Source organism: Anopheles moucheti, chromosome 3 (genome assembly GCF_943734755.1).
Source record: "Anopheles moucheti chromosome 3, idAnoMoucSN_F20_07, whole genome shotgun sequence".
Lineage (NCBI taxonomy): Eukaryota > Metazoa > Arthropoda > Insecta > Diptera > Culicidae > Anopheles > Anopheles moucheti.
In genome coordinates this window covers 41,211,124-41,238,067 of record NC_069141.1, presented here as the reverse complement: position 1 = coordinate 41,238,067, position 26,944 = coordinate 41,211,124, and the positions used below count along the sequence as shown (strand labels likewise).

At 44.6% G+C, this 26,944-nt stretch overlaps 1 protein-coding gene across 1 annotated transcript in view; it reads right to left on the bottom strand.

Moving 5' to 3' along the window:
• Positions 1–26,944, bottom strand: part of LOC128303326 (protein split ends) — a 77,394-nt gene that overhangs the window by 6,756 nt on the left and 43,694 nt on the right. The window contains exons 2-3 of the mRNA XM_053040252.1: positions 13,093–16,250; positions 36–12,986 (exon numbers count right to left, since the gene is read on the bottom strand). Of these exons, the coding sequence (XP_052896212.1) occupies positions 36–12,986; positions 13,093–16,250 (16,109 nt within the window). The remainder of the gene's footprint in view (positions 1–35; positions 12,987–13,092; positions 16,251–26,944) is intronic.

The following is a 26,944-nucleotide window of genomic DNA, read 5'->3' as shown; positions in this document are numbered from 1 at the left end:
CATTTTGTATACACACATGCGATATATCGACTTACCGGTCAGAGCTGTTGGGTTCTGCCTTGTGGTACGACGCGTCGTATGAACGCCTTGCTGTTGTTGCTGATCTCCAATCGCTCCTACAGCACCGCCAACAATGTGTTGCAAAACCACCTGCGGCTGTTGTTGCATCAAGCCTGCCGGAGCTGGGTTGGCCGTTACAATAGTCGACGGCTGTTGATGTTGCTGACCAACAGGAGGCATGTTCTGTGATGGTTGTACACCCGATGGCAAAACAACACCTGATTGATGTTGTAATTGTTGTGGCAGTACGCTTCCACCAGCAACCTTCGGCGAAGGTCCATTGCGAATCACATCTTCGATGATGTCGTCGATAGTGCTGCGTCCATCCTTCTCCAAAAGGCGGCGGGATTTTCTTGTGTTCGCTGCGGCGGCAACTGCAGCAGCAGATAGCATTCCAGCCGTGTTTGTAGCCATAGCCTGTTCATCTTTACCAACATCCATCATCGTGTTTGGCAACCCATGAGCTTCATCTGGAACTTGGGATGATGGCGTTTGTAGGGCTGGTTGCTGTTGTGGTTGCGATTGTAGTTGCTGTTGTTGATGCGATTGAGTCATCAAGGACACGTTTGTACCCGCAATTGCCTGTTGTTGTGCTACTGGCGATGTGCCGATGGAAACAGGAGATTCCGAACTAGAAGCCACACTGGCATTGACTGCAGTAGCCACTGCTGGTACTACTGCAGCACTACTAGAGCTAGTAGTAATGGCGGTGGTTGTAGCTATTACTGTTGTCGGAGTACTGCTAGTAACAGCTGCACTAGTTGCTGTCGTTACCGCAGCTTGATTTTTGATGGTCAAAATCAACCGTGGACGGGCACCATCAGGTCCCGTACCAGGTGTACTCTTTTCAGAGTTCGACACATCTTCTCCAGAGTCATCATGGAATTCGTAGACATCCGAAGAACCTGCTACTTGCATTCCTAGTTTTGCACCACCAACGGATCTAGGCGTTCCCGGCGCTTGCGGTCCTGCTGCTGATAAGGGAGCGGTTGCTGATTGTGGTACACTTACCATACCAGCTGTTCCACCGCCACGTGCACCTCCACCGCGGCCACCACGACCACGTTTACTTCCCGGAGTTTTACCGCCTCTGGTTCGTGTTTGAATACCGGTTTCGAGTACCGGTTGTTCAGGGCCTGCAGCCTTATCACCTCCAACCGCATTTGAATGACCGCTTTCCGAAGTTTTCCGACCACCCCGCCGTCCTCCACGTTTGCCACCACGTGCAATGCTTTCCTTCTCGGTTACTTCACCGGTCGCTACATCATCACCTTCTTCTTCATCCATGATTGGCGGGACAGAAGAGCTACCACGTTGATTTGGCAGATCTTCTGCTGGAAGAGATGACATTGAGACAGCATCAGGCATCTTATTGAATTCTGCTGCCGCAGGTCCATCACCGCAAGTCGATGATTTGCTGAATTTGCTAACAGAATCAACCTTCAATTCTTCCTTTATCAACGGATGTTTGCTTGTTATGCCTTCACCACCTCCTTTGGCCACCATTTCTATCGTGGAAGCTGCTTTGTCGATAGCACTGGTGTTGGCTACTGCAGCAACTGCCGCAATGGATTGGGAAGAAGATGAATCATCTTCCGAGCACAATGCATCAACTTTCTTGATAACAGAGTCTATGTTGATCTTTGCAGACCAGCAATCACTGTCCTCTTTCGAATCTGTTTCCTGGTCATCTACGTTAACAGTGCCCAGTGTCGACGACAGCGGTTTAGAAACGTCCACAACTGGCGTCTGTTTTGGGCTGATTTCGTTGGAATTCTTCTCATCCAACTTGCAATCCTTTGCCGAGTCCGATTTGATGTCTAGCGCAGTTCCTTCCTTACCTGACCCTTTCATTGATTCTTTGGCGGCGAACAATGATTTGGATACCGGTTCCGACGTTACTGGCGTAATCGGCTGATGGTTAGGATTCGATGTTATTGTTGAGATTGTATTATTACCAGCACCAAATATCGTACTCGGTTTGATGTCCGACTGTTTTCCCTTGCCAACAACAACGTTGGCCGGGGTTTGCTCTCCAAACGATTTTTGGTACGATGCAGTTGTCGTCGTGGATTGACCCTGTGCCGTAGCTTTGGCAGTTGTGACAGTCATTTGTGACTGTACCTTGGTTTGCTGAGCATGCGTTACCGATGTTATTGTAATAGGCTGATGAGTTACAATTGTGGTTGTCTTAATCGGTGTACTACCAAGCATGGGGGATGCTACAACTACAGTTGGTGTAGTTTTAGGCGACGAATCAATCGATTTAGCAGTTGTATGCGTTATGGACATCGATATGGGCGATGAAGAATTGATGCTAGTCGGATTTGTTATTGTGTTGGTTTTAGTAGGGGTGGATTCTAATCCAACAGTGCCCACAGCTGATGGAGATCCTGGTGCTGCGCTGGCAGCTATGATTCTTGTCATCGCTACAGGGCTTCCACCACTGTTGAATTGTGTTTTGATCGCATGTTGTTCATTTGGTTTCGTTGACCCTCCGGTCATAGATACAGACTTCAGTTGTCCCCCCGTTAACGGGATTCGTGATCCCGGTGACAAATTTTGAGGCGGTAGGTGATGTTGATACTGATGTCCAGCTCCAGCCGCTGTCACTGGTGTCGCCGATTTTTGCGACAGGAATCCTCCTTGCCCCGCAGCTGATGGACCTGTTGCTTGGGAAGCATTGGGTGAATGTACTACGATATGTCCACCATGGTGAATAATCATCGTTTGAGGGCTGCCTCCTGTTTGCATAATGGGGCTAAGCTGAGGTGACTGACGATTAACGCTATTTACCGATTGCCGTATTGCAGTTGGCGATGACGTTCGTGCAAACGGAGAATGTGGAGCGATGTGCAATTTTGGTGATTGCACGCTACTTCCACCACTACTCAACGATGCTGTCGACGGAACGATGCCACGAGGAGTTCCATCAGTTACTGACACCGGTTGATAGATGATGGGATGCTGCTCAGGAATAGTGATCGTAGGTGGTGTTTGCACAACATATTGATGACGTATGTTGGATGTTGAAGAAAGTTGCTGCTGTCCAGTAGGTGACACGGCTGTGGCTAGTTGCTGCTGAGATGACTGTCCGACATTGATCGATCTTGGACTTTGGGAAGCAATTGGACTGGATGTAATGAGCTTAATCGCAGACTGATTCGAGGACAAGGAGACGGCTACCGACGTAGTCGCTGTTGAAGTCGTCGCCGTGCTGGGATCAACACTCTTCGATTTCGCGTCCAATATATTAGAAGCAGGTGATACGCCCAACCGCTCCTTACCAGTTGCATTAACAGACTTTGGTATAACAATTTTTTGATTTTGTAGATTTACCGAATACACAACGTCACTTACAACAGACGATGCCTTGGAACTGGCGTTTACCTTAGATGTTTCCAACATAGTCGCAGCTGCTTTTGATGATCGCACACTTAGTTTGGCAGATTGTGCTAGAGTCTCATCAGATATAGCTTGCGATGTTGAATCACCAATCGTAGCCATATTCTTGCCCGGTGTATCAGGCATCTCTAATTTACCGCTGGAGTCGTCCTTTTTCACAGCACTTTCGTTGACTGTTGTTGTTGTTGAGCTTTCTCCGGGCTTGCTCAGTTGTGATCCTTCAATCAATGGTTTGCCAATCTGACTCAAATCAACATCAGGTGTTTTCGGTGGATTATCGAAGCGCAACAAACTGGACTGATGGTCGTCGTCTAAGTTGGCGTCTTCTGTATCTGTGTCAATTTGCAAATCATGCTCCGACTGTGGTGTATCCGCCTCCTTCATATCCAGCTCTTCCGCATTCAAGCTCATGATTGCCTTCTTCATCTCTTCGTCGTCCTCCTCCGGTATCTGTGGAGGCTCTTCCTCGACGTGTAACTGAGAAGACAATTGCTCTTCCTCTACTGGGTCGCTGTACATATCGGAGAAGTCCGGTGTGTTGGACGTACCGAAGCTTTCTCCAAGTAGTGCTGCTACGGCATCCTCTGTTTCTTCCTGTGAGATCACTACGCGCGATTTTTCTTCAATGAGTTGCAACTTCGAATCATCCAGTTTCTGTTTCTCGTGCAGGTGCTGTTTAGGAGCAATTTCCTTTCCATCTATTGTAGTTCCTTTTTCAGACTTGTTGAACTTTTCTGTGAATTCACCCGATATAGACATCACTGCTTTTTCGTCCAGTTTCTCATCAAGATCGTAACCGAAAGGCGGTACCGGGACTTGTTGCGTATTTTCCGTGTACTCCCGTTTTTGCTTCAAGCTTCCAACCGCGGATTTATCGTTAAGATCATGAATGTTTTGTGATTTTTGGACAACTGATGTCTTTTCCATTTCGTATGTTGGCGTAGAACAAGATATCTCCTGCTTAGCTTCAGTAAGCACCGGCAATGGAGAAGAAGATGTAATTCGTTCGTCCGCGCTTTCGGCTCCGGTCGATTCGCGCGCATTCATTTGCGCTGTCAGCTGTTGCTTATTTGAAGGTGGCGGACTTTCATCAAGCAGACAGGGCAAACTTGGCGACGGTTTACTGAGATTGTGTTTGAAATCCTCCTGCTGGGCGGAGATGATATCGAGAGATAGCTTATTGATCGATGGTGTTACAGGTGTCGTGGTTGGAGGTTGCGACTTTGAGTGACTATTTACCTGATTACCACTACTACCATTATTTTTGCTTCCGAAGCTAACATGAGGAATTCCACCACTTCCATCAGTCATCGGCCCAAGAATAGAACCACTGGATTCCATATTGTTACCGATTGCGTTACTGGCAACCGTATTAATACTATTGCCCAGCGAGCCTCCGCTATTATGATGATGTTTGTGCTTCTCTTCTTTTCCACGTTTCTTTTTCTTTTTCTTATCTTTCCGATTGTGTTCTGACGATGATGCAGATGGCATATCCTTCTTTTCCCCGTAAGACATCTCCATACTGTCGTCTCCATCCGTGTAGCGAAAGACGTCCAATACATCCACCGAAGATCGTTTTCCACTGAGGGAGGCACTGGCAATAGTAGATGCTGGCGACACATCTTCCACCTTTTGATCGGTATCACTCATTAGCTGGGCTTCCAGCGCTCTACCTGCTTCATCCAAATCAACACTATTTTCGTCGTCTTTAAGTATCACCATCGAAGCGCGCAATTTCTCACGATCTCGCCGTTTCTTTTCCTTGCTGCGTTTACGCGATTCTTTATCAGTGAATGCATCGGATGACGCGGCGCTCAATAGTGTAGAGGAAGATGTTAACTCCTGTTGCTTGGTACCACTATTTTGTTGATTTTCGGTAATTGTATTTGAAAGCTCAGCCAGCAACGTTGGTAGTCCCTCCGTATTTGAAGAACCAGCACGATCTTTATGTTCGGAATTGTGGTGCTGCACATCCTCTTCCTTGGATTCATCCGGTTCCACAGAGCCTTGCTTGCCATGAGATCCCTCAGTTTCTACGGACGAGTGTTGTGATTCCTCATCCGATATTGGCCCGAACAGTTCCATATCAAGGAATTTGCTATTAGTGCTGCCAGAACCATTCCCACCGAGGTTATTCGATGTGCCGCTACCACTTGTGACTTCCTTATGTCGATTTTTCGATTTCTTTGAGCGACTTGAAGATGAAGATGTTGATTTCTCGTGATCTTCTTTAGACCGATCTCGACGTTTCTCCTTCTTTCCATTGCTATGCTTTTTCTTGTTGTAGGACGACGAGTGATGATCTTCACTTGTGGATTTCTTAGAATCATCAATCATCAACGTCGGAACCAATGTGACATTTGATGTTTGCTGACTTATGCCACCAGGAGAGGGACCCATCAAGGATAGATTACCGCTATCACCTCCAACTGTTGATGATGTGGAGTTGAACGAGGCAACAGTGCTACTACCGACAGCTTCTGTTTCGACACCGCGAGCTTCGGATATTTTGGGTGTCGTGGGCCTTTCTTTCTCCGATTGTTCGTATATGCCACTTCCGTCGTAAGCTTTACTGCGCTTTTGCTTTTTCTTGTGTTTTTTCTTCGATTCACTTTGAGTCGTGTCGGTCTTCGATGTCATTTGGACGATCAAATCAGCACCATCGGACCCAGACTGATCGCACAAATGTTGTTGGCGTTCTTTAGACAACTTGTACGACATCAGACCGTCGATTGGTTCGCGTTTGATGGATGCCATAGTTGCAGATGTAGGTGTCGATGGGATATTTGAATTGGTATTTTGCTGTGTATATTCCGACTTTACTACCGTTTTGACGACATCATCGTCTGAAATATCACTGGCTATAAGTGCAAATGTGGATGGTTTGCGCTCTTCTCCAACCAAAGCGGCTTGTGTTAGTCCATCGCCAATGTTCGCAGAAGATGAGAGCGAAATTACGGCTTTCGTGATACATTTTTTATCTGCATCTATCGCACACTCATCCTCGCTTTTTACTTCCTTTTTGATTTTGAGGCAGTGCTGTTCATTGATTTCGGAGTTACCAGCAAACATGCGCCCAATGTTATCGTTGATGTGGTTGAATTCAGCGTCAGAAATCACACTATTCTCTAACCGCGTCACGCCTGCCAATGTCTTCATTTTCGATCGCTCACGTGACATCATTTCGTCGTCCGATTCCGAATCTGATTGTATACGCGTAGAACGGGAATTCTTGCGTGACGCCTTCTTATCTTCGCCCGAACTGCGACGAACGCTCTTATCGTGGTATTCCTGCTTCTGCTGTCGATGGTGGTCTCGGCTCGATTTATCCCGCACATCTGCAACATTGCGAAGCATCAAATTTCCTCCACCTTCACTACTCTCATCATCGCACAGATCGTTCAACCGATCGCGATTAAACATCGCCGTACTTTGCTGGTGAGTATGATGGTGACCTTCATCTGAATCGGAAGCCAGTGATGAGCCTTTGAAATTGCGCCGAGATCGAGGCGTCGTTGAAGCGTGATCTTCGTCATCAGTCGTTGTCACCATACCGCTCTTGTTCGGGTCTTTGTGATTGTATTTGCTATTGATCGTTGTATCTGAGTGCATGGCGTCAGAATCAGAATCGTCGCCTTCTTCCCAGCTTTTCGATCGATTCTTACCCTCCCGTTTAGCTCTGCACTGCTTTAGCTGGGAAAACTTGGCCTTGATTTTCTTCTCCTCTTCTTGTTTTTGCATATTCTTGCATGATCGAGCCTTTACTTTGTCATACATGGATATATTGGGTCCATCGTCGGGAATATCGAAGATTGAATGCTTTTTAGGTTCATCTGAATCATCAGTATCGGAGCTGTTCGCTTTACGGCTACTATTCGATCGACACTTTTTCTTTTCTCGTCCTTCCTCGGCAGAAGATTCGGCTCGGCTCACGGGTTGCGACGATTTGCGATCTACTCTGCCACCACCGCCGCTACTACCGCAGTTTAGCTTACTGACAGCCAACTTGTAGTCTACCGCATCCAGTGCTATTCCAGTATTTCCACCACTAGAACTGTGATGGCGCTGTTTCGCGTACTCCTGCAACTCCTTTCGTTCCTTTTTGTAACGTATTCTATTTTGCTCTTCTTCATCGCTTGTAGATCGGTTCTCACCATAGCTATCAGCAGTAAAATTTGCATTGAGCGTGTTCTCCTTATCACGTGATGGATCGCGATTTTTCTTTGACTTGTGTTTATCGTGATAGCGTTCCTTGCGCTTGTGATGATGGGATACTCCACCACTTCCACCAACACTGCTAACACCAGTCCCTACTGCTGTGCCAACATGATGATCTTCACTCGTCAACATGATCTCTTTACGCCGCTCTTCTAGCAAGTAAGCCTGTTGTTTTTCGGTGACGTGGTTTTCCACGTGCTTGGTTGAAGGACCCTTTTCGATAGAACCAACATTATTCGTGGCGGACGAAGAAACAGCAGCATTACCGCCACCACTAGCTACACTAGATTTGGATGAGATCTTTTCCGAACGATGATTGTGACTACTACCACTGGAACCACCCTCCGCTCGACTGCTAGCTTTGTGATGGTGATATTTGCTACCTTCTCTACGACTTTCCTTGCCAGTGTCTCGCCTTTCACCACTCTTCGATCCAGTGCCACCGGTAGATAACAACGCGGAACTCCCTTCTTGCACACTGGAACGAATTTTCTTGAGAGATGTTGATTCCTCTAATGACGATTCTACGCTGTCCTGCGAACTAAGACGTCGTTTCGAAGAACTTCTTCCTGGTGATCCACTGCCAGACGAATTTACACGATCACGACGATCCTTATCCGAAGACCGTTCACGATGGTGTTGATGGTGATGTGAGGATTCATCCTGATGATAAGCATGTGGATTTTTCGGAAGCGACGACTCTTTTGATTGTTCGGAATCGTTACATAGGCCACTGCTTGCTTTTGCGCTTCGACGATCTTTTTCATGTTCCTTTGTGGTATCATCTCCTGTACGCTTATGATGCTCCTTACGATCCTTTTCAACGCCGTATCTATCGATGTCTTTTTCGCGATGTTCCACATGGATACTTCCGCTCTCTTCTTTTCCTTTCCGCGATTCCTCATCGTTGCTTGGTCTCTCTTCTCGATCTTTGTCTCGGCGCTTTAACGATCCAGCTGATGTATGACGATCCACACTATTTCCCGGTGCGGCCGCAGCAGAAGCAGCTTCCTGCTTCAATCGATCGAATTCATCTCTGTAGCTGCTGTTCGTAGTTGAAGATCCACCTCCAATAACGGAGTGATCATTGCCAACAGACACATGATTACGATCGTGTTCTTTGTGAGAGATTTTCCCACTGTTAGAACCGCTACCGTTACTGGCGCTGCTGGTGTTGCTGCTGTTGCTACTAATGCTATCACTGTGATGACGATGGTTATGATGGTTACCGCTGCTGCCACTGTTCCGGTGACTGTGCTCACTCGCAACATGATGATGGTGGTGGGTGTGCGAATTAGACTTGGTCGATTTGCTAGAATGTTTTGACGATGCCGATACAGTTGGTGCTGCTGCTTCATCAGGCTCATCCGCACCAGTCAACCCGCATCCGGATCCAACAGAGGCAGGATTCGGAGACGACACTACGCTCGACGAAGATGTCGATGAGGTAGACGACGCGGTGGATAGTTTTCGTCGATCCTTGTGATGTTTGCTGCCACTGCTTCCGATGCTATTGCTAGTTTTGTTGCCTCCACTAGACGACTCCTCTTTCTGCGAACCACTATTACTATTGGAATGCATAGGCGGTACTTCATGGGATGGTGTGTTTCCGTCACCATTGCTATTAGTGCCCAGCTTAATCGTACCTACATTTGTACTTCCCGGTACGCTGTTCGCAGCTGCATTATTATTACTGCTGCTGCTGCTGCTGCTGCTACTCTTCACAACCACATTATAGTTATTAGTAATAGACGACTCCACTATTGTTGATGGTGATGACGACGACGATGACGAAGAAGAGGTTGACGATCCCGATGACACAGAAGAGGACAGTTTCTGAGTCTGTATTTGTGTTATACTCGTTACAGTCGTTGGTGTTACTCCTGACGACAATACAGCCGCAGCCGCTGAAGATGGATGGTTAACACTAGAACCAGTACCAGTGCTAGCGCTGCTACCACCGCTGCTGTTGCTACTACTATTTAGATTATCACTATTGATTATTAAATTATTATTGTTGTTACCGCTAGCGTTTGTACTTGTTTTTTCCGTTAAACTAATACTTTTATTTAAAACATTGGTCTTTGGTTTACTGGTTGACGACGACAACGAAGATGATGATGACGACGACGACGACGATAGTGCAGTGGCGGCAGCATTAGCAACTGTTGTGATAGCCGTGATGTGATTATTAGTAGTAGCAATAGTCGATATTCCAGCAGCTGGAGTGCTGCTACCGACCAACGCGGCGGTTGATACACTGTTTCCAGTGTGAGCTGTACTTCTAGTATTTGTCGTGATACTACTGCTATCTTTACTATTATTATTAACGGACGGGGACGATGTAACTGTTGTTGGGTCATTGTTGTTGCCGCTACTAGTACAGCCTGTGCTGTTGGTCAGCGGTAAACTAGCAGCGTTACTACTTTTACCAGCCACCGTAGATGGATATGGTGCCATTGCTTTTATTTCGGTCGTTATTGGCTGCACAGCTTCCGAGGACGATGTTACGGTTGTAGTAATTCCAGTGTCACTGCTGCTGTTGCTGGTGGTTGTTGTACTGACAGCATTAGATCCAGAAGATGGCGACAGTGCTTGTTGAGCCAATGGTGGATGACTGGGAAACGGATATTGAAGGCAGGATTTTACAGACGGGTTGGGACTGTTGTACGGCTGAGGACTGTTCATTGGCGATGCTGAAGCGCTGCCACTAACACGTGGTATGTTGATTGGAGCCGTCGCTGTTGTTTGTGAAGCGACTGTTGTCGCAGTCGAAACTGTTGTTGTTACCGCTGTTCCCACTAGATGTTGTTGAGAAGCCACCGTCGCTGCTGAAGTTTTCACTGAGCTCAGATGCACCGGAGATGCATTAGCCGACGATACAGCAACACTGTTGACTATGACAGGCGAAGCAGTTCCAATCGCTACTCCTCCTTGTGCTATTGTTGAAGCACCGATTGCAGAAGCGATACTGTTGCCCAATACAGTTGCGATTGATGCGGCCGAGGCCAAGGTGGCACTGTTCTTCGAATAATTGGAAAAATCACGAGGCTCGTATTTGTCATCGATATTTTCTAGCCGCTTGAGATCTTCGTCAAAGATCGATTTCTTCGAAAGAACGGACTTGACGATGTCCGACGGGGGAAGTTCATGTACATCGAGATCAAGAAACTTGTGCCGGTACGATGATGAGCCTGTGGTCGCTAGAGAGGAGGAAGAGGTAGACGATGATCCAGCAGACAGTGGTGACTGCAATTGATGGGCCGGTTGGTGGTGGTGGTTTAACAAACTACTGCTTCCCGCAATATGATTGTGAAAAGATTGTTGTTGCTGCTGATGGTGGTGATGATGAAGAGAGGAGGAGGAATGATGATTCGAATATCCCTTACTGGTTGAAGAATGCGAATAATGGTGACGATCGTTCAGAAAATGATGTTCCGTGGAACTGCTGCCACCAACGATTCCACCGCTGCTGCTGTTCCCAGTGCTGCCAACAGTGCTCGTGTTACCAACAGCAACACTGTTGCTTACTGCTAACCGTCCAACAGAAGCCGCTTGGGTGCTACCAGACCACTTTTCGAACTTCTCATCAAGCGTCTTAATCCGTTCGTCAAGCGAGAGACCTAGATCACTCGAATCGCTGGAGGTTGAACTGACAGAAGAAGCACGTGGCGGTGGGCTGGCTGGGACCAATTCGCTTGTCGTATCCAACATCAATGAGCTACTACCTCCAACCATGCTAAAACTATTACTCCCAGATGTTGTCACTGATGTATGCATGGTGTTGATTTGCAAGGGCGTTTGTAGTTTAGACGACGCTATACCGATTGGCGGAGGGCTGGACAGGGCGCTATTACTGTTCTGCAGACTAGAATTGGACGCAAATGATGATGGGTGAATCTGGTTCGCACTGCTTGCTGACATCGCAGGCGAAGATCCAATCGCAGGCGTAACGGCAGCAGTGTTTCCTATGGTTGTCATCTGCCGGTCAACCGACGACGAAGATGAAGACGACGAGGATGACGATGAAGACGACGAAGTCGACATCGCACCGCTGGTCGAAGCTCCGGCAGACGACGTTGTTTGCTGTTGCTGCTGTAACGCGTTGAGCCGACTCTGCTGAAACACCTGCACTGCAAACCGGGGTAGAGGGAGAACGAGCGGTTCTTGGTTGTACGAGCGTCCCGTCGGTATACGGCGAGGTTCACTAGGCAGTAGGTTCTCCGGCCTTTCATCGCATAGCGGGGTCCCAGGACGGGAACCGTCCGCGCTCTCTCCTCCGCTAGCCTCATGAGAATGTATGGAGTGCAGCTGATGACCACGACCCCGTGACGAATGGTGATGCTCGTTCGAAGTTGTCAAACTACTCGTTCCACTTGCTGCAGACGATCCTGTTGCACCACCTCCTACGTTACTGGAACTGTTGTTTCCAGCAGCATTACTGCTAGCAGCACCATTGGCAGTTGTACCAGATGATGTTGTTTGCATACCGCTGCTACCTCCTGCACTACCGCTACCATCAGCAATCATTTTTCGCCGTTTGCTCAAATGATGCGAGTATAGCGAGTGATTGTTGCTGCTGCTACCGTCCAGGTGTGATTGTTGCGAAATGGAAGCACTGATACCGCTACTGCTACTACTGCTACCGTGACGCTGATGTAACGATGTGCTTTCGGTGGACGGTCTCCTGCTATGGCTACCTCCTCCTCCTCCTCCTCCTCCGGTTCCTGCTCCTGCACCACCACCAACAACTCCTGCCGCCACCAGCGAGGAGGACGATGAGGATGACGATTGCTTCGATGTCTGCAAATTGCACTCGGAAAGCCGACGCACTTCCATTGATTTCCGATGCGTCAGTGCGGACGATGACTGAATGCCACTGATGGACGATCCGCCAACACCGCTTCCGCCTCCTCCTATTCCTCCACTATCACTGTTGTTGTTGCTATGATGATGATGATGGTGATGGTGGTGGTGACTGTTGTAGTGATGCAAGTTACTACTGCCACTGCTGTTGTTGCTGTTGACTGCAGTTGTGCCACCTCCAACGCCACCCGCAACGGATGTTCCGGGCGACGGATCACGAAGATCACGGTGATCGCGATGTTCGCGATCTCGATCTGAGTCACTACCGTGATGATGATGATGGTGATGGTGGTGATGATGATGTCCGTCAGAATTGTATTTGATACGCTTCTTGGGGCTCACCAATTCATCGCCACTGGACGGGCATTCTTCTAGCTGTTCTAATATATGTACACGCTCCTTCTGCAGATAACGCATATTACTACTATCGCCACCTGGAATGATTGTATGCAGAAACAATAGCGCACATTAGAGACCATTCGATATGCTAAAATATTCTTCAATACAGATGGGAAGTGTGAAGTGATGTTATTTGCCTACCTGTGCTTTTCTCGCTGCGTTTCCGTATACTACTACCGGTCGACGATGGTGATAGATCAACATCGCCACCTAGGCGGGATTGTATCGAGGACGATAAGCAGCTACTTCCTCCTCCACCTATCGCACTACCACTGGGCAACAGCGCGGATGAAGATGGCGGAGAATCGGACGACGATGAATTATGATGGTGGTGGTGATGGTGAGCGCCGGACAGTCGGTCTACGAGGCTGCTACTTCGACTGTAGCCTCCACTGGTGGATCCACCAACAAGGGCACTACTACCAGTACCAGCATTATTGCTACTGCTGCCGTTATTGTGCTCGTGGTGATCGTACCGTTCATCCTCGTGCGTTGAGCTGGTGGCTGATCCTTGGCTGTACTCGTCATAGCTACGAAACCTTCGATCACCACCACCACCTTCCGAATAGTAGTCATCGCTCGAGTATCGCACAGCTCTCGGTCGCGATGATGACGAGGATGCACCAACACCACCTCCTACAGACCCACTGTTACCGCCCCGTGAACTAACACCACCGACGCCACCGCCGGCCGCTGCAGACGATGCGGCGGCAACCGATGACGATGAGGACGACGCTAGTGATAGCGGGTCAACGCGGGGCGAGGCGCCTCCACTGACGACGCCAGTATTCACAACAGACCCAGCAGTTTCGCCTCCTCTACCACTGAGTGGATTGCCTGGTCGACTGAACGACGAAGCAGAACGGTTGCGGGACGAGTTATTGTTGTTGCTATTACTCCCACTGCTGCTACTGTTGACACTCGCACTGTTAATGCCACCAGTACTATTACTATTACTAACATTTCCACTAACACTATTATTATTACTAGCGCCTCCAGCGATTCCTGTAACGCCACCGAAACGGGGCGATCCGAACGACGCAGATAAACTGCCCCCGGACTGTTGCTTATCTAACTTATCGAAGAACGCCTCCTGACACTCCCGAGATGCAAAGTCCACCTGCAGCTTTCGACCGCGCAACATCACACCGCGCATCTCTTTCACTGCCGCCTGAGCTTGCTGCACTTGCTCGTAATATATAAGGGCCAGTTTGCGTTCCCGATCGACGCTCACCTGCGACACCGTGCCGAAGTGATTGAACTGCGCCGCCAGATAGTTCTCGCTTGCACTGTCCGAGACCCCATCCAGCCACACACAGTTTGTTGGCATAGATTTGCCGAACCCGAGCTTAATGCGATTGTTGCCAAGATGCTCACCGTCCATCTTCCGTATCGCTTTCACTACACTCACTATGTCCGAATATTGACAGAACGCGTACGCGCTCACACCCTGCTTCTTGATGTCTATCTCTATGATTTCACCGAAACACTCGAAATGTTTTCGCAACTCACTCCCGGTAATGTCCTTCTCGAGATTGCCGACGAACAGTGTCCGCGTTGACTTCGGATGATACTCGTCTAGCTCCGCCTCGTACGGCCGGAATTCGTTGTCGTCCACGTCGTAGTACCCCGCGTACGGTGCCACCTCTATCTTGCAGCCGAAGAACAGCTTGTCGTGGGACACTTCCAGTGCCTTGTCAACATCTTCCGGCTTTTTGAAGCAGACAAGCGCGTAGCGGTCGGTGCTTTGGCCGACCACCTTCACCCACGTCACTTTCCCGTGCTTCTTGTACTCGTGGAACAAGCCATCCTTAAGAGAGGTGTCGGACGAACGGGCAGGCAAATTTCGGACACAAATTGCCAGCGGACGGTTATCGTCCGAATGGCAATTGATCAGACTCGTCCCACTACTGCCAGCGCTCCCGTTACAGAGCACCTGAGCTCCTGCTCCTGGTACTCCCGCACTTCCGCCTCCTCCGCCTCCACCGCCGATAGTGACTGGAGCTGCGGCAGTTGTTGTTGCTGCTGCTGCTGCTCCACCAGCGGTCGACGACGTCGTTGTGACGCTAGTGCTTGCTGCTCCCCCGCCTCCACCACCGCCAACAGATGCACCGCTAAAACTGTGTCTGGAACTGGTGCTACTGGAACTGCTGCTGCTGCTGCTGCTGCTGCTGCTGCTACTGCTTCTGCCTTGATTGCCTGAGCCGTTAGCTGCATTATTAGCGTTACCGCCGTCCGAGCCGTCGCCACAGCCGCTGTGGCTGCCGCTACTGTCTATGTGCGTCGCGTGCGATGCTATTGCTGCAGGCGCTGTTGCTGCGGCTGCTGCTGCTGCTGCTGCTGCTGTTGCTGCTGCTACTGCAGCGGCCGTTGATATAGCGGATTGCAGCAGAGTCCGTCCAACACTTACTGCTGCAGCTGTCGAAGGTGAGGAGCAGTTTGCAGCAGCATCGCCGCGGCCATAGGGCGTCGGCAGCGAGGGCAGCAGTCCAACCGATGATGCTGCTCCGGTACCACCACTACTTCCGCTGCCGCTGCCACTGCTACGTCCCGAGAGGTTCGTCGTCGTGCCAGCTTCCCCAGAATGGTTCGGTGCCCCGCCGCCACTGCTGTGCGTCGAGGAGGAACAAGAAGACGATCTGCTACTGGGTGAACGTGATCGGGATCGTGACGCCGACCGATGATGCAGGTGATGATGCTGGTTCTGGTGATGATGCTGGTGGTGGAAATGGGCTCGATCGTTTCGCTCTCCACCTGCACCACACGTTACACCGCTACCACCACTACTACTACTACTACTCAGTAGATGGTGATGATGAGGCGGCTGGTAATGGCCGTGCAATGGTGGATTTGACAACACCGGAGACGAATTCCGCGACAGTGAGATATGATGGTGATGTTGCTGCTGTTGGCTGTGCGGGTGGTTGTGGCTGTTGTGGTTATTGGAGTAGTGCTGATGGGGGAACTGGTGAAGATGGAGATCGTTTAGCGATTCCGACTCAGAACCGGATCGATGAGACTTCGGGAGTGATTGTTGCGACTTCTGCTGCTTCACAGCATATCCATCATAGCTGTTATTGTTGTTGTTGTTATTTATGTTGTTTACACTGCCAGCACTGTTGTTATGACTGGCTCCTATTCTTATGTCCGGCAGCTGTGACGGTGCTATCGAACCAGAGGGATGTTGATGGGAGGCCTGCGAGATCGAATTTGGGCTCTTGTCGTTAGTATTGGCTCCGCCGTTGTACCAACTGCTGCTTCCACCTCCAGACGATAATCGTGGATGGTTGATCGTCGATCTACAAGATTAGAAATTTGTGTAAAAGGATGAATATATTAGACACTTAAAAATCACGTAAACATATTCATGAGTGAAATATCATGGCTAAATTAACAAACTAACAAATGTTTAAGCAAGTCCTTTAAAACCTCAATTATAACATTAATTTTCCATTCCAGTATCGTATTTTTAAATGAATTTCAACATATTGTCGATTTGCAATGACGATTTTTTTTATGAAAAATAAAATGATCGTTCAAATTAATTTGAATTAAAGTTCATTCATCGAACATTCATTCAAATTCATTTTCACATCACAAATCAAATCCCTCGTAATTGTTCTTCTATTTTTACAAATGTTTTACATCAGCTCTAATGCATACTTATAGTTGACTCATTTTCAAACACAATATTATGTTTGTATTTTTAACCATGACTCTTCACAGTAAGTTTGATTGTTTTGTTTCTTAAAAAAAAGATTCAGTAAGAGGCCAATTTAAAAAAAATTGCCAATATAATTGCACTATGCTAAAAATGCAGAGCATAATTAAGAATATTTCAAACATTAATACAACTCATCCCCAATGGACATTTTCATAGTTACAATTTACTGAAGATTTGAACGAGCCCCTGGGATAAGATGCCCTTTTTACGATGTAGAGAAGTAAATATCTCCCAACTAATGTGAATTGTATCCTATATTACTATGCTCTTGATTAAACCATCAGTGGTTATAAGCCAAGTTCGTTTACGTATTATCTACTCTACATTTATTTAACAATAGATCGGTTACTGCTTCAAACGATGCGATCCAATGACTTTGTTAAGTATAAAATTATGTCTTAATATCGAGCGTTTTTAATATTGTTTACGCGCGTGTGTAATGTCGCAGAATTCCACATGATTATGAACACTTTTCTTATTCATTTCATCTCAGTCTTAACTGCAACAGCTAACAGCTTTATCGTTGCGTACTGGAAAGCACTTGTTCTTCTCACAAAAATGCCCACACAACTGGATCGTTTTGATTGTAGCTATTAACTCAACGTTCTATAGAATCCTTTTGATAAGCACTGGTGCTTTCTGACGGTAGGGGGCTTGACAAAGGCGACGGTGATTAAAACGATGCCAACGGAGACGTTGATGGCGAAACGGAGTGGAGGATTTGATGGTGGAATGTCAGGAAAGTGACAACTCAAACACTCTGGGGGATACTGCCATATCTGTTGGTTAGAAGAAAAACGAGAGAAAGAGAAAAAAAGAGAAAAAATATAAAATCTATAACTCACAAAAAACAAGAACATATTTTGACAATTTAACTTAGAATACAAATAACGAAAAATAAAACAAAGCATTGTGATTGGTAAGTGTAAGTGTGTTTCATGTCAAAATCAGGGTTCACTAATTGATAGTAAGTTTAGTGGTAAGAACACATAAAAACAACCAATAAAAACAAAATAGCAATAAATCTATTTCAGGAAAAAAACTAAGAATCAAACAGTATAGGCAGTTATATTATATTGAACGAGGAAAGAAGAAAACAAACCTACAAGGAACAAATAGACGAAACAATTGTACAAGATCCACCATAGAACAAACACTAGTTGAAGTATAAGTATTTATATAATTAGTACAAATGCTCTATTCATACTTTAGATAACCGACCTACATTGTACGAAAAACAAATTGTAACCATTTTAACAATACTCTTACATAACAAAGCGGCAAGAACCCAACAAAAAAAACCATGGGCTACACCCATAACCGCAAATGTTTTCTGACTTAGAGAAACTAGCCCAAATACCATGAACCATCCAAACCATATCATTCAAGATTACATCCTAAAACAGTGATCCTAAACTGTTAGGGATCTGTTTTGTAGATCACACAAATCAGATCAGTGGAATAATAACATTCAAATACTACAACTGGAGCACAACACTGCGGGCGTGAGAATTACTTCTTATTGAGAAGGAGACCAAGTGCTTATTTTATCACATCCAGTTTGCTTTGTAATTTAGTCTATTATTTAATTATGTAATTTTCGAATTGCGCTGAAAACCCGACAACTCGGTGAAATAGCCCTGGATAATCAGAATATCATCAGTGTGTATTACTTCAGTAGTAAGTATTATTTACCAAAAATAATGATCGTTCACCTACTAGTCGTACAATCTATCCAATTAATATAATTCTATCGAATTTACGTTCCCATCTTTAAATGGTAAGCGTATATAGATGTATATTTTGTTCTGGTGCATACATAGGAAATAAAAACGAGTAAACGTTCTTGTTGATGGTACAACCTTCGATTGCTACTTTCTATTTTTTACGACGTGCATCCTCCAGCAAACGACAAACCTCTATCGACAAACGCAATCAGTCATGCACAGTTCATCAAGCAAATTTGCAGTCCCTGTACGTGGTGTTCTGTGCTCGTTGCAAAGTGTTTCTGACTATAGAAAGAAATTTCCTTTTTCTAGATAAATAGCTTTGCTAATGAATAGTGGAGAAACTAATTCCAGAGTTGATTCAAATAGAAAATAGTACATTTTATTGTATGTTTTCCATAACTAGGTCATACGAGATTTATGTCTGATACTTAATGGAAGTACTTAGAGAGATGTTAAGAATTATACTGTACACGACTTCAGGAATTCTCAAAAAACGTACTTCCGTTAATGGATCTTAGAACTGATCTGAAAGCAGTCGACTAATAACACTTCAGTACCCAGTTAGTCGTAAATTATTTGTTTACTCCTAGCTTCACTGTTGCGGTGTTATTTTCATAAATATCCCAGGAAAATACATCAATATTGCAGAACTGTCAAAAAAGGATCATTCTAGTATTTTCGTCCAAAATCATTATTATCCAGCAAACATCTTCTGAATCAAAATAAACATTCCATCAAGCTGAACACTTTATCGCATACATACATAGGAACGAATATTTGCTTAATGGCAAATAAAGTAGCAAAAATAGCAGTGTATCGAACCATTCGCGGGCACCAAAAACCGTCTGGAAACCGGGGACTGCGCATGTGCGACTGCTGTGTCACTGCCCAAAGCCCTTGCATTTCCCTATGGGGAGAGCTTTATTTCTCCGTCGATGTAAAAAGCCCTACGGCTCCATTTGCCTCGCACATAAAAGTCCACCGAATGGTGCACTAAAGCACTTTTCGTACGTACACAGTGTTTTCATAATCCGTTCATGCCTTGCCATCAAACAGTGTAGCAACCGCCCTAATACTCTGCATCTGTAGTGGTGTGTACACTACACCACCGTACAGCGTCAATGTGGGAGAACAGCCACCGTTTGACGTTTAAGGGACGGTGCACTGGGCACAGCTGATAAGAGATAATTGTAACCCAGAGCACGCGCTCCTTTTGTATATTTAGAACTCCCCATATCCCTTACTGGCGCTTCTGTCAATGTGTGTGTGTACGGGTGGCTCGAGTACGACTGGAGCTCGGGGTCAGTGGTCCTGCGCAGTCGAAACCACCTCTTTTCACCGTCAACAAAACCTGGACGAGCAGGTTCGATGCTTTTTCTACCGTCCATGCACTGTGGTCGTAGAAGTAATGAGCAGCATCCTCCTATCTACTGGAACCACTTTTCTACCTTTTCTTTTTGGCCATTCCCATCAAATATTTGATTGGAAAAATGAAAGGAAATTGCTCACACGGAACTAGCGAAATGCGATAATATGACGTCAGCCGGGATCCAGAAGTAAACATAATGTAATCGCAGAAACCAATACTTGGCCGAGTTTAGATATGAAAAAAGGGAAAAGGGTGTTGTTTTGGAATGCTTTTCAGGGACTGAATGTTGTTAAATAACAATGAAAATATGTCTAACGTTTATCTATTCAATATATTATGCCACTAACTGTCAAAAAGAAATTCGTTTATGACAATTAGGATTTTCTTTAATATGAATGCAGGACAAATATACGACTAAAGAAAAATACTGATTTGAAGACTCATCACGGAATACAATTTGATATGATTTTAGAATTTTTTTAGAATGTTTGGACTATAAGTGATCCGAAATGTTGCGACACATCAACACTGTGCACACGGTTTGTGTGCCTATGTACATAGAAATGAAACAAAAGCGAATCAAACGTCCTCATATCGATCCTTTGCCAAAGCCAAAGGCTAAGGGATTACGGAAACAATCATGGAAAGCACCCCGGGGGAATGCTCGTTAAGAACCTTAAGGGAGCTTTGCCCGCATCCATTAAATCCTATTTTATGGGGACAGACCACCATCGCAATGACATCAGAATAAAATCGCCCGAGTCTGTCAGCACTACGAACCGAATTGAGCGCGGTATTCAGTAGAGTGTAACTAATTCTGGAAGCTACTACAAAAATTCGTGTTATATATTAGTAGGATATGTTATATATTTTCTTCGATATCCGCACTGCAGTTTGTGGTTTATTATTGATGTTGGTTGATTATTAGTTCATCAGATTATAATAAAATAAATATCTATTTCTACACAATTCGAGCCACTATTCGTGCATGTGTTTTTAAAAACACTCGTTAAACAATAATGGACTAACGGTTACATAATGGTGAAAAAGATAACCCTATGAATCGTCATCGTATTGATAATGATGATTACTGATGAGGCAATATAGTAGTGCACACATAGAGTGAAAGAAGCACAAATCACTTAACGTCAAATGTAACACGACGGAATGAATTATAAACTGCACTATTTCAAAGTGCATTATCCGTCACCTTACTCTCACCCTCACACACCCTTCTTTTCGACAGTTTCCGTTATTCAGTATTTTCTTTTCAAATGTTGCCCTCGCTTCCCTATAGTTACATAGCTATTGACATGGGCTTTAATGGGCTCTTACACATGACCGAAACGCATGTTCTGCGGCTCGGGGAAACGTAAAACATTTAGTTCAAATAGTTGTATGGAACCAGGAATCGCAAATTGATGATTATAGTAGCAGGAACACAGAACCCTGCCTAGAGCAGAAGCTCGTCGAATCGTTCACCGTGTAGTACATAAGAACTCAAGTTACAGGGCGAAATATAGAGTAAACTTCAAACATTCACACGCGTGCTCTCTTCCTACTGTTCCACGATCCATGTTACATAGACAAAACATGAGAGTGATCCCCTTCACGGAAACCCATAGCAAACTAACTCCCCGCTTACATTTACTCTCCAAGAGAGCTCCAGTTTTTGGGGGTGTTCAGAGGTTAATACCAGCAAATTTTTACATCCCATACAGATAACAAGGATTCTCACCGGCCCGCAGCAGCATCCTTTTCCCACCGACGCAAGGACTGGTAGAATAGTATTCCCACAATGACAACAACACGGCTATGGCCATCGGAGAGCGCATCGGAAGTTTGAGAGAAACATAAACCAAAATTAAGGCTGCTAAGGAGAGCATTGAGCGTAGTATGCGAAGGTTGAGTTTACTACATCCACACACGCACAGAAAACATTTTTCCCGGGTCGTACATATGCGAGTTGTTAACTATATAGGCGTTATCCTTCATCTGTAAGGAACGGACGCTAAATAAAGAAATATGGCACCAAAACATCCCGGTTTTAGCGTAAGAAACAAGCACTTTAAAAAAAAGCGTGCAACTCGTTTAGCACGACAATGCCCTCTGCATTATGTAAATGTTAAGAGTTAATTAATGGTCAAAAACAAACTAAGCGTAATTTTGAGTGTTAGTCTAATTCGTGCTTGTGAAGTCATTTATTTAGTGCACGAACAAATTGTGTTTTGACATTCTTGTATATTATTTGTTATTTGTTTGTATAATTTGAAAACGTTTGACATTCTTGTATATTATTTTCATTATGGTCATATTTGGAATGGTATTGAAGCTTCCTCAAAGCTTTGTGTATCAGTTTCAGGAAGAAACATTTAGAAGATATTAAAAAAAAAAGTTCAATTGATGAAATTGATTGGTTGATTTGGAATGGTTGGCTTAATTTTCACAAACCGAATATTTAGTAAATGCAATATTTAATATAAATGATCTTATTTTTTTTCTGAAGAAGGTTTGACCATATTGTTGCGTTAATAAAACGTCTTATTTTTTTTATTTAAATTTCATTATGACGGCAATGCCGTATTTTCTAATAAAACGTCTAATGTACATTTTTTTTCTTCTTAATAATATATTTTTTTCACTTTCCATACGGCAGCAGATTTTTGTTATTGAATAAAATTTCGTTATTTTTATGATGTCCTTGTTTTTTTTTTAAGCACAAACTAAACCACAATAGATTGTAGTCAATTAGTCGTCCGACGATGCCGCGTAAAAATGTTCACACAAAGCGAAGAGAAGCTTGTGTCAAATACAGTACACACCTAGGTCCATGGACGTTGTTGTCAAACACTGTAAAATCCATTCACCATACAGTGCCAAGGTAAGCCACATCTCAATGGTGTTATGTTGTAAAAGTGTGCGAGTCTTAGTAGTAATAAACGAACATCACATCGAGCATGAATAGCCCTCATAAGAAAACGTGAAACCGGACCACCAAAGTCATGCCTAGATGAACAGAATGAGACTGCACCTCCTACATGATCTCGTCTTCTTTCTGATCTCACGATAGGCAAGAACCCTCAAACGTAGACGGTGAGTAACGCATAGAAATACCACATCCGTCGTTTCATCTAGTTTCTTTTCTTTTCCTTGCCTCACAGTTACTAGTCGTCCTAAAGTCTGTCAACGAATACGATTCATCGCGGTCAGCTTTGCTCAGAGGATCTCGATCGAAAGGAACACAAGTTGCAAAACCAGTGCCAGCCAGACAACGCTAGCGTTAGACGACTGCAGTGGGTCGTTGCATAGCTGAGGCCTCCGATAGCCTCCTTCTATTCCGCACGAAGTTCAATGCACTCGAAAGTTGTCCAAGGCCTTTAAACGTTGTTTGCCACAGCACCTATCGTCGCTCCATGTTAGACCCCTACGCACACGAAACAATTTGAACCGTGTGCACGGTGACGCGCATATTGTGTGTTGGTTTGCAGGCTCGAGGCTGCATCACAATAAGTCGAATCGGAAGCCTCACGGTCGGTGAACGGCCGGTGGAGAAGACTTCAACTATACCATATTGTGTTACAGTGGTGAACGGTGACGGTACCGTTTTGTTGTGACGGTGATGCGTGCCAAGTGAGAAGAGTATGATTAGTGGTAGAATGAAATACTGACCCTAGTCACGAAAGAGCGAAATGCAGCTATAAAGAGAAACGATCGTTTAAGAATACGCTAACGATCTTTAATGACATACCGCACATTACACCAACAAAACCAATGCTGATGTGCAAATACATGCGCAAAGTATGCTGCTACCTCACGCGAATAAATGAACATCTGTTGCATTTATTAGCTAAAAACAACTTAACTCCAAATCTTTTTTCAATTTCTGTAACTTTAGTGGATTGATTTAGTACAATAAACTAATTAATTACATTAAATTCAAAATTGTAGCATATCTAGGTTCCAATTAAAGAAGCAAGCTTTCTTCAGATATGTTTTTAAATTACAATTAAAAGAGCAACATAATGATGCATATTAACAGATTTTTCTGCACGTCGTATTTTGTTCAACTTACACCCTTTTTTTCCTAACATACTGAAAATTCTTGATTATTCAACCACTTTGTGATCATTTGTGATTTGAGAATATTTATAATCGTCTCCAATTTTATTACGAAATATGGAAGGTTGTTCAATTTAAAAATAAAACAGGCAATATCAGGACCATACGAAGATTTAACTGAATATCATTATATTTTGACAAAACAATACAATAGAATAAATAGTTATATAATACATTTAAACGTCGAAACGTTTTATCGGCTAAAATTGTAAACGGTTCCTCATTAGCAGTCGATTGATTTTATCAAAATGAATAATTTGAATGTTACGGCATGCATCTCTCACCACCAGCTGTCGTCCGTAAAACATGCTGAACACAACAGCAGAGGTGAAAAACTACATGAACTCTAACGAAGCCGAGGACGGCGGAGTGCATACACACACGGTGTTGATATGTGTAGATGTTGCAGGTTGCAGACAAACATACTTCATTGCACATACGCATTGCCCCCCGAACGGCAACGTTTTCTATTGCCACCGCTCGTGCAGAAACAACTACCACTAAGCCATCAGCAAATGCGTACGGCACAACATAACGGAGCGGAATATGCAGCAGAGCGCTCAGCACCATCGTCTAACGGAGCAGCATTCGGCTGGGAGCAGGCGAAACGGCGTCTCGTGTTAAATCACGCGTCCTTCCCGTGATGCATCGCGCTACCAGCGGGAGAATTGGGTAACACACACATGCGACTCGCAGTCGCAGACAAGCACACGTTGGTGAAGAAAATAAAGCCGAACCACACTTCAGAACCACAGTCACTGGGTGTTCTGTCGCCTTAAGAAAAAAAAAACAAGGAGCAACATTTTTACATTTAATTGATCGTACGAACAACACACCATGCGGACAAAGAACGCTGTATGTGAGAGGACTGAAGTGGAACAGATTGAACGCTGATTGACGCTGGTTGACAGTCGCTGCTAGAATGTTCGCTCGATGAGTAGCAATTCACAAGTTAATGCAACGCCAAAAGAACGTATTGCGAAGAGAGACGCACCAACTGGCAAACTAAGAAGGCATAATAATGAACACACCCGCGTGCTCTAGGTCATAATTTTAAATCATATCAGAATATTCTGAATATTGTCCGTTGGCTGTACACTGCCGTATAGTGATGGGAAAAATCACTCCCATGTGGGATTCGATCCGACCGATCCGGATCCGCCTTGGGATCGATCCTCCGAATCCGATCCGAATCCTACTAGATTTTTTTATGACCACAAAAAAAATCTTTGCTTTGTAAATGAAGAAAATGCATAGTGGATATGCTAATACGACATTTTTTTCTTGAATTAAAAAAAATGGGTTCACAATTGAGCTATTGTTAAACAAAAAAAAAGAGGAAAATCAAATTTATTTATTTTTATTCATTATTTAAAAATTCATATTTTTTAATTCATTATTTTTAGTATCGATTTCAGTATTACTCAACATTCATGAGACTATCATTTTTCAGCATCAGCAGATTATCAGCATATCACAATTTTATAAAAAAAAAAAATTATCCAATTATTTCTATGTCCTCCTCGTTTAAATTATGCTTTAGAAACAATATTTCATTCATTTTTTGGGGAGTAGCCTATTTCTTCTGTCCGTATAAATTTGTCCTGCATTAGAGAACATACGTTTACATGGAACAGAATAAAAAGGTAATAAATCATAAAATATCCGCATCCGAAAACAATCCCTACCACAATCCCACATTCCAATCATGACAGATCCGGATCCGGGATCTGGACTCTTGTTTTGGATTTCGATCCCGGATTCTCGTATTGACGAATCCGGATTCTGAAGGATCCGAATCCGGACTCTTGTTTTGGATTTCGATCCCGGATTCCCGTCATGACAGATCCGGATCGAAAAGGATTGTTTGGGATTCCAATCCAGAGGATCCTGGATTTAGGATCGAATCCGGATTGATCCAATGAAGGATCCAATCCCAGAATCCGATCCGATCCGATCCGCCCAACACTACTGCCGTATTTCAGCATCTCCGTATTTCAGCATTTCCAAGTAAACTTTTTCGTACCTCGCTTGATATTGTGGCGGTGTTACTCACAATGCTCGGCTCATAACAGACCACACCTTACACTGCAGGCCCACCAAATACACTGCATGACCTTTGGGCCATAAATATTCGGCATGGTTGTCGATGAACTGGCATCGGGGTATCCCCTACACGTTACACAACGTTTTACGTTATCACTTAATGCAGTCATTTTTTATCGTCAATCACGATATGATGTGCAAATTCCTTTCGATTTTCACCAATAAAGCCAGCTGCTCACAAGGAGTTGCTTCAGTTCATATGGTACCTTCTTTCCGGATCATTCACGTTGGTTTTGAACGATAAAAAATATTGTTATCTCTTGATAAGAAATATCTAGAAACAGCGTTCGTGGAGGATCTTTATCAACCATTGCCTCTAGTTATCGATCCTCAAACGATTATAGCCCTTTGGAACCGCGTCGTTGTCTTTCAAAACCAAAGTGGCCTCTTTCAAACCTGGCATAACTCTACCGGTAGCCATATTCGGGACTCGTAGAAACTATATTCTGTGTGTATGTGTAAACGAACCTTATGGTAGTTTTTGATTTTTACTTTTATTCATTTTATACAGGCTTTGTGCCTGTCGGCTGACATTATTATTCAGCCACTTGCTTTACATTTTATGAACATTTATTCACTTAGTTTCCACAGTTTCATTAGTTCATAACAAATTCTCAAGAAAGTTCAGAGTTTGAAAGATGTTTAATGGAAGAGTTTCATTTAGTCCCGATGTTAGTTCTCGACCGGGTAGATTTTGATCATCTAAGGCCGTTGCATTAACATGTGCTGCGATTGTTATCTACTAGCTTACGTTCTGCTATTATATAAATGTGCTTACACACGGCACAAACTTGACAGTTCGCTAGTTCGTCGAACTCATTTTCGTGAAATAGATGCGAACTCCATGGAAAGATCGCAAACTTGACATTTTTTTGAAATTAAAAAAGGTAACCGTTGGAGCTATCCAACAAACAAAAGTAAGTTTAAATAGAATATTGCGCTTAT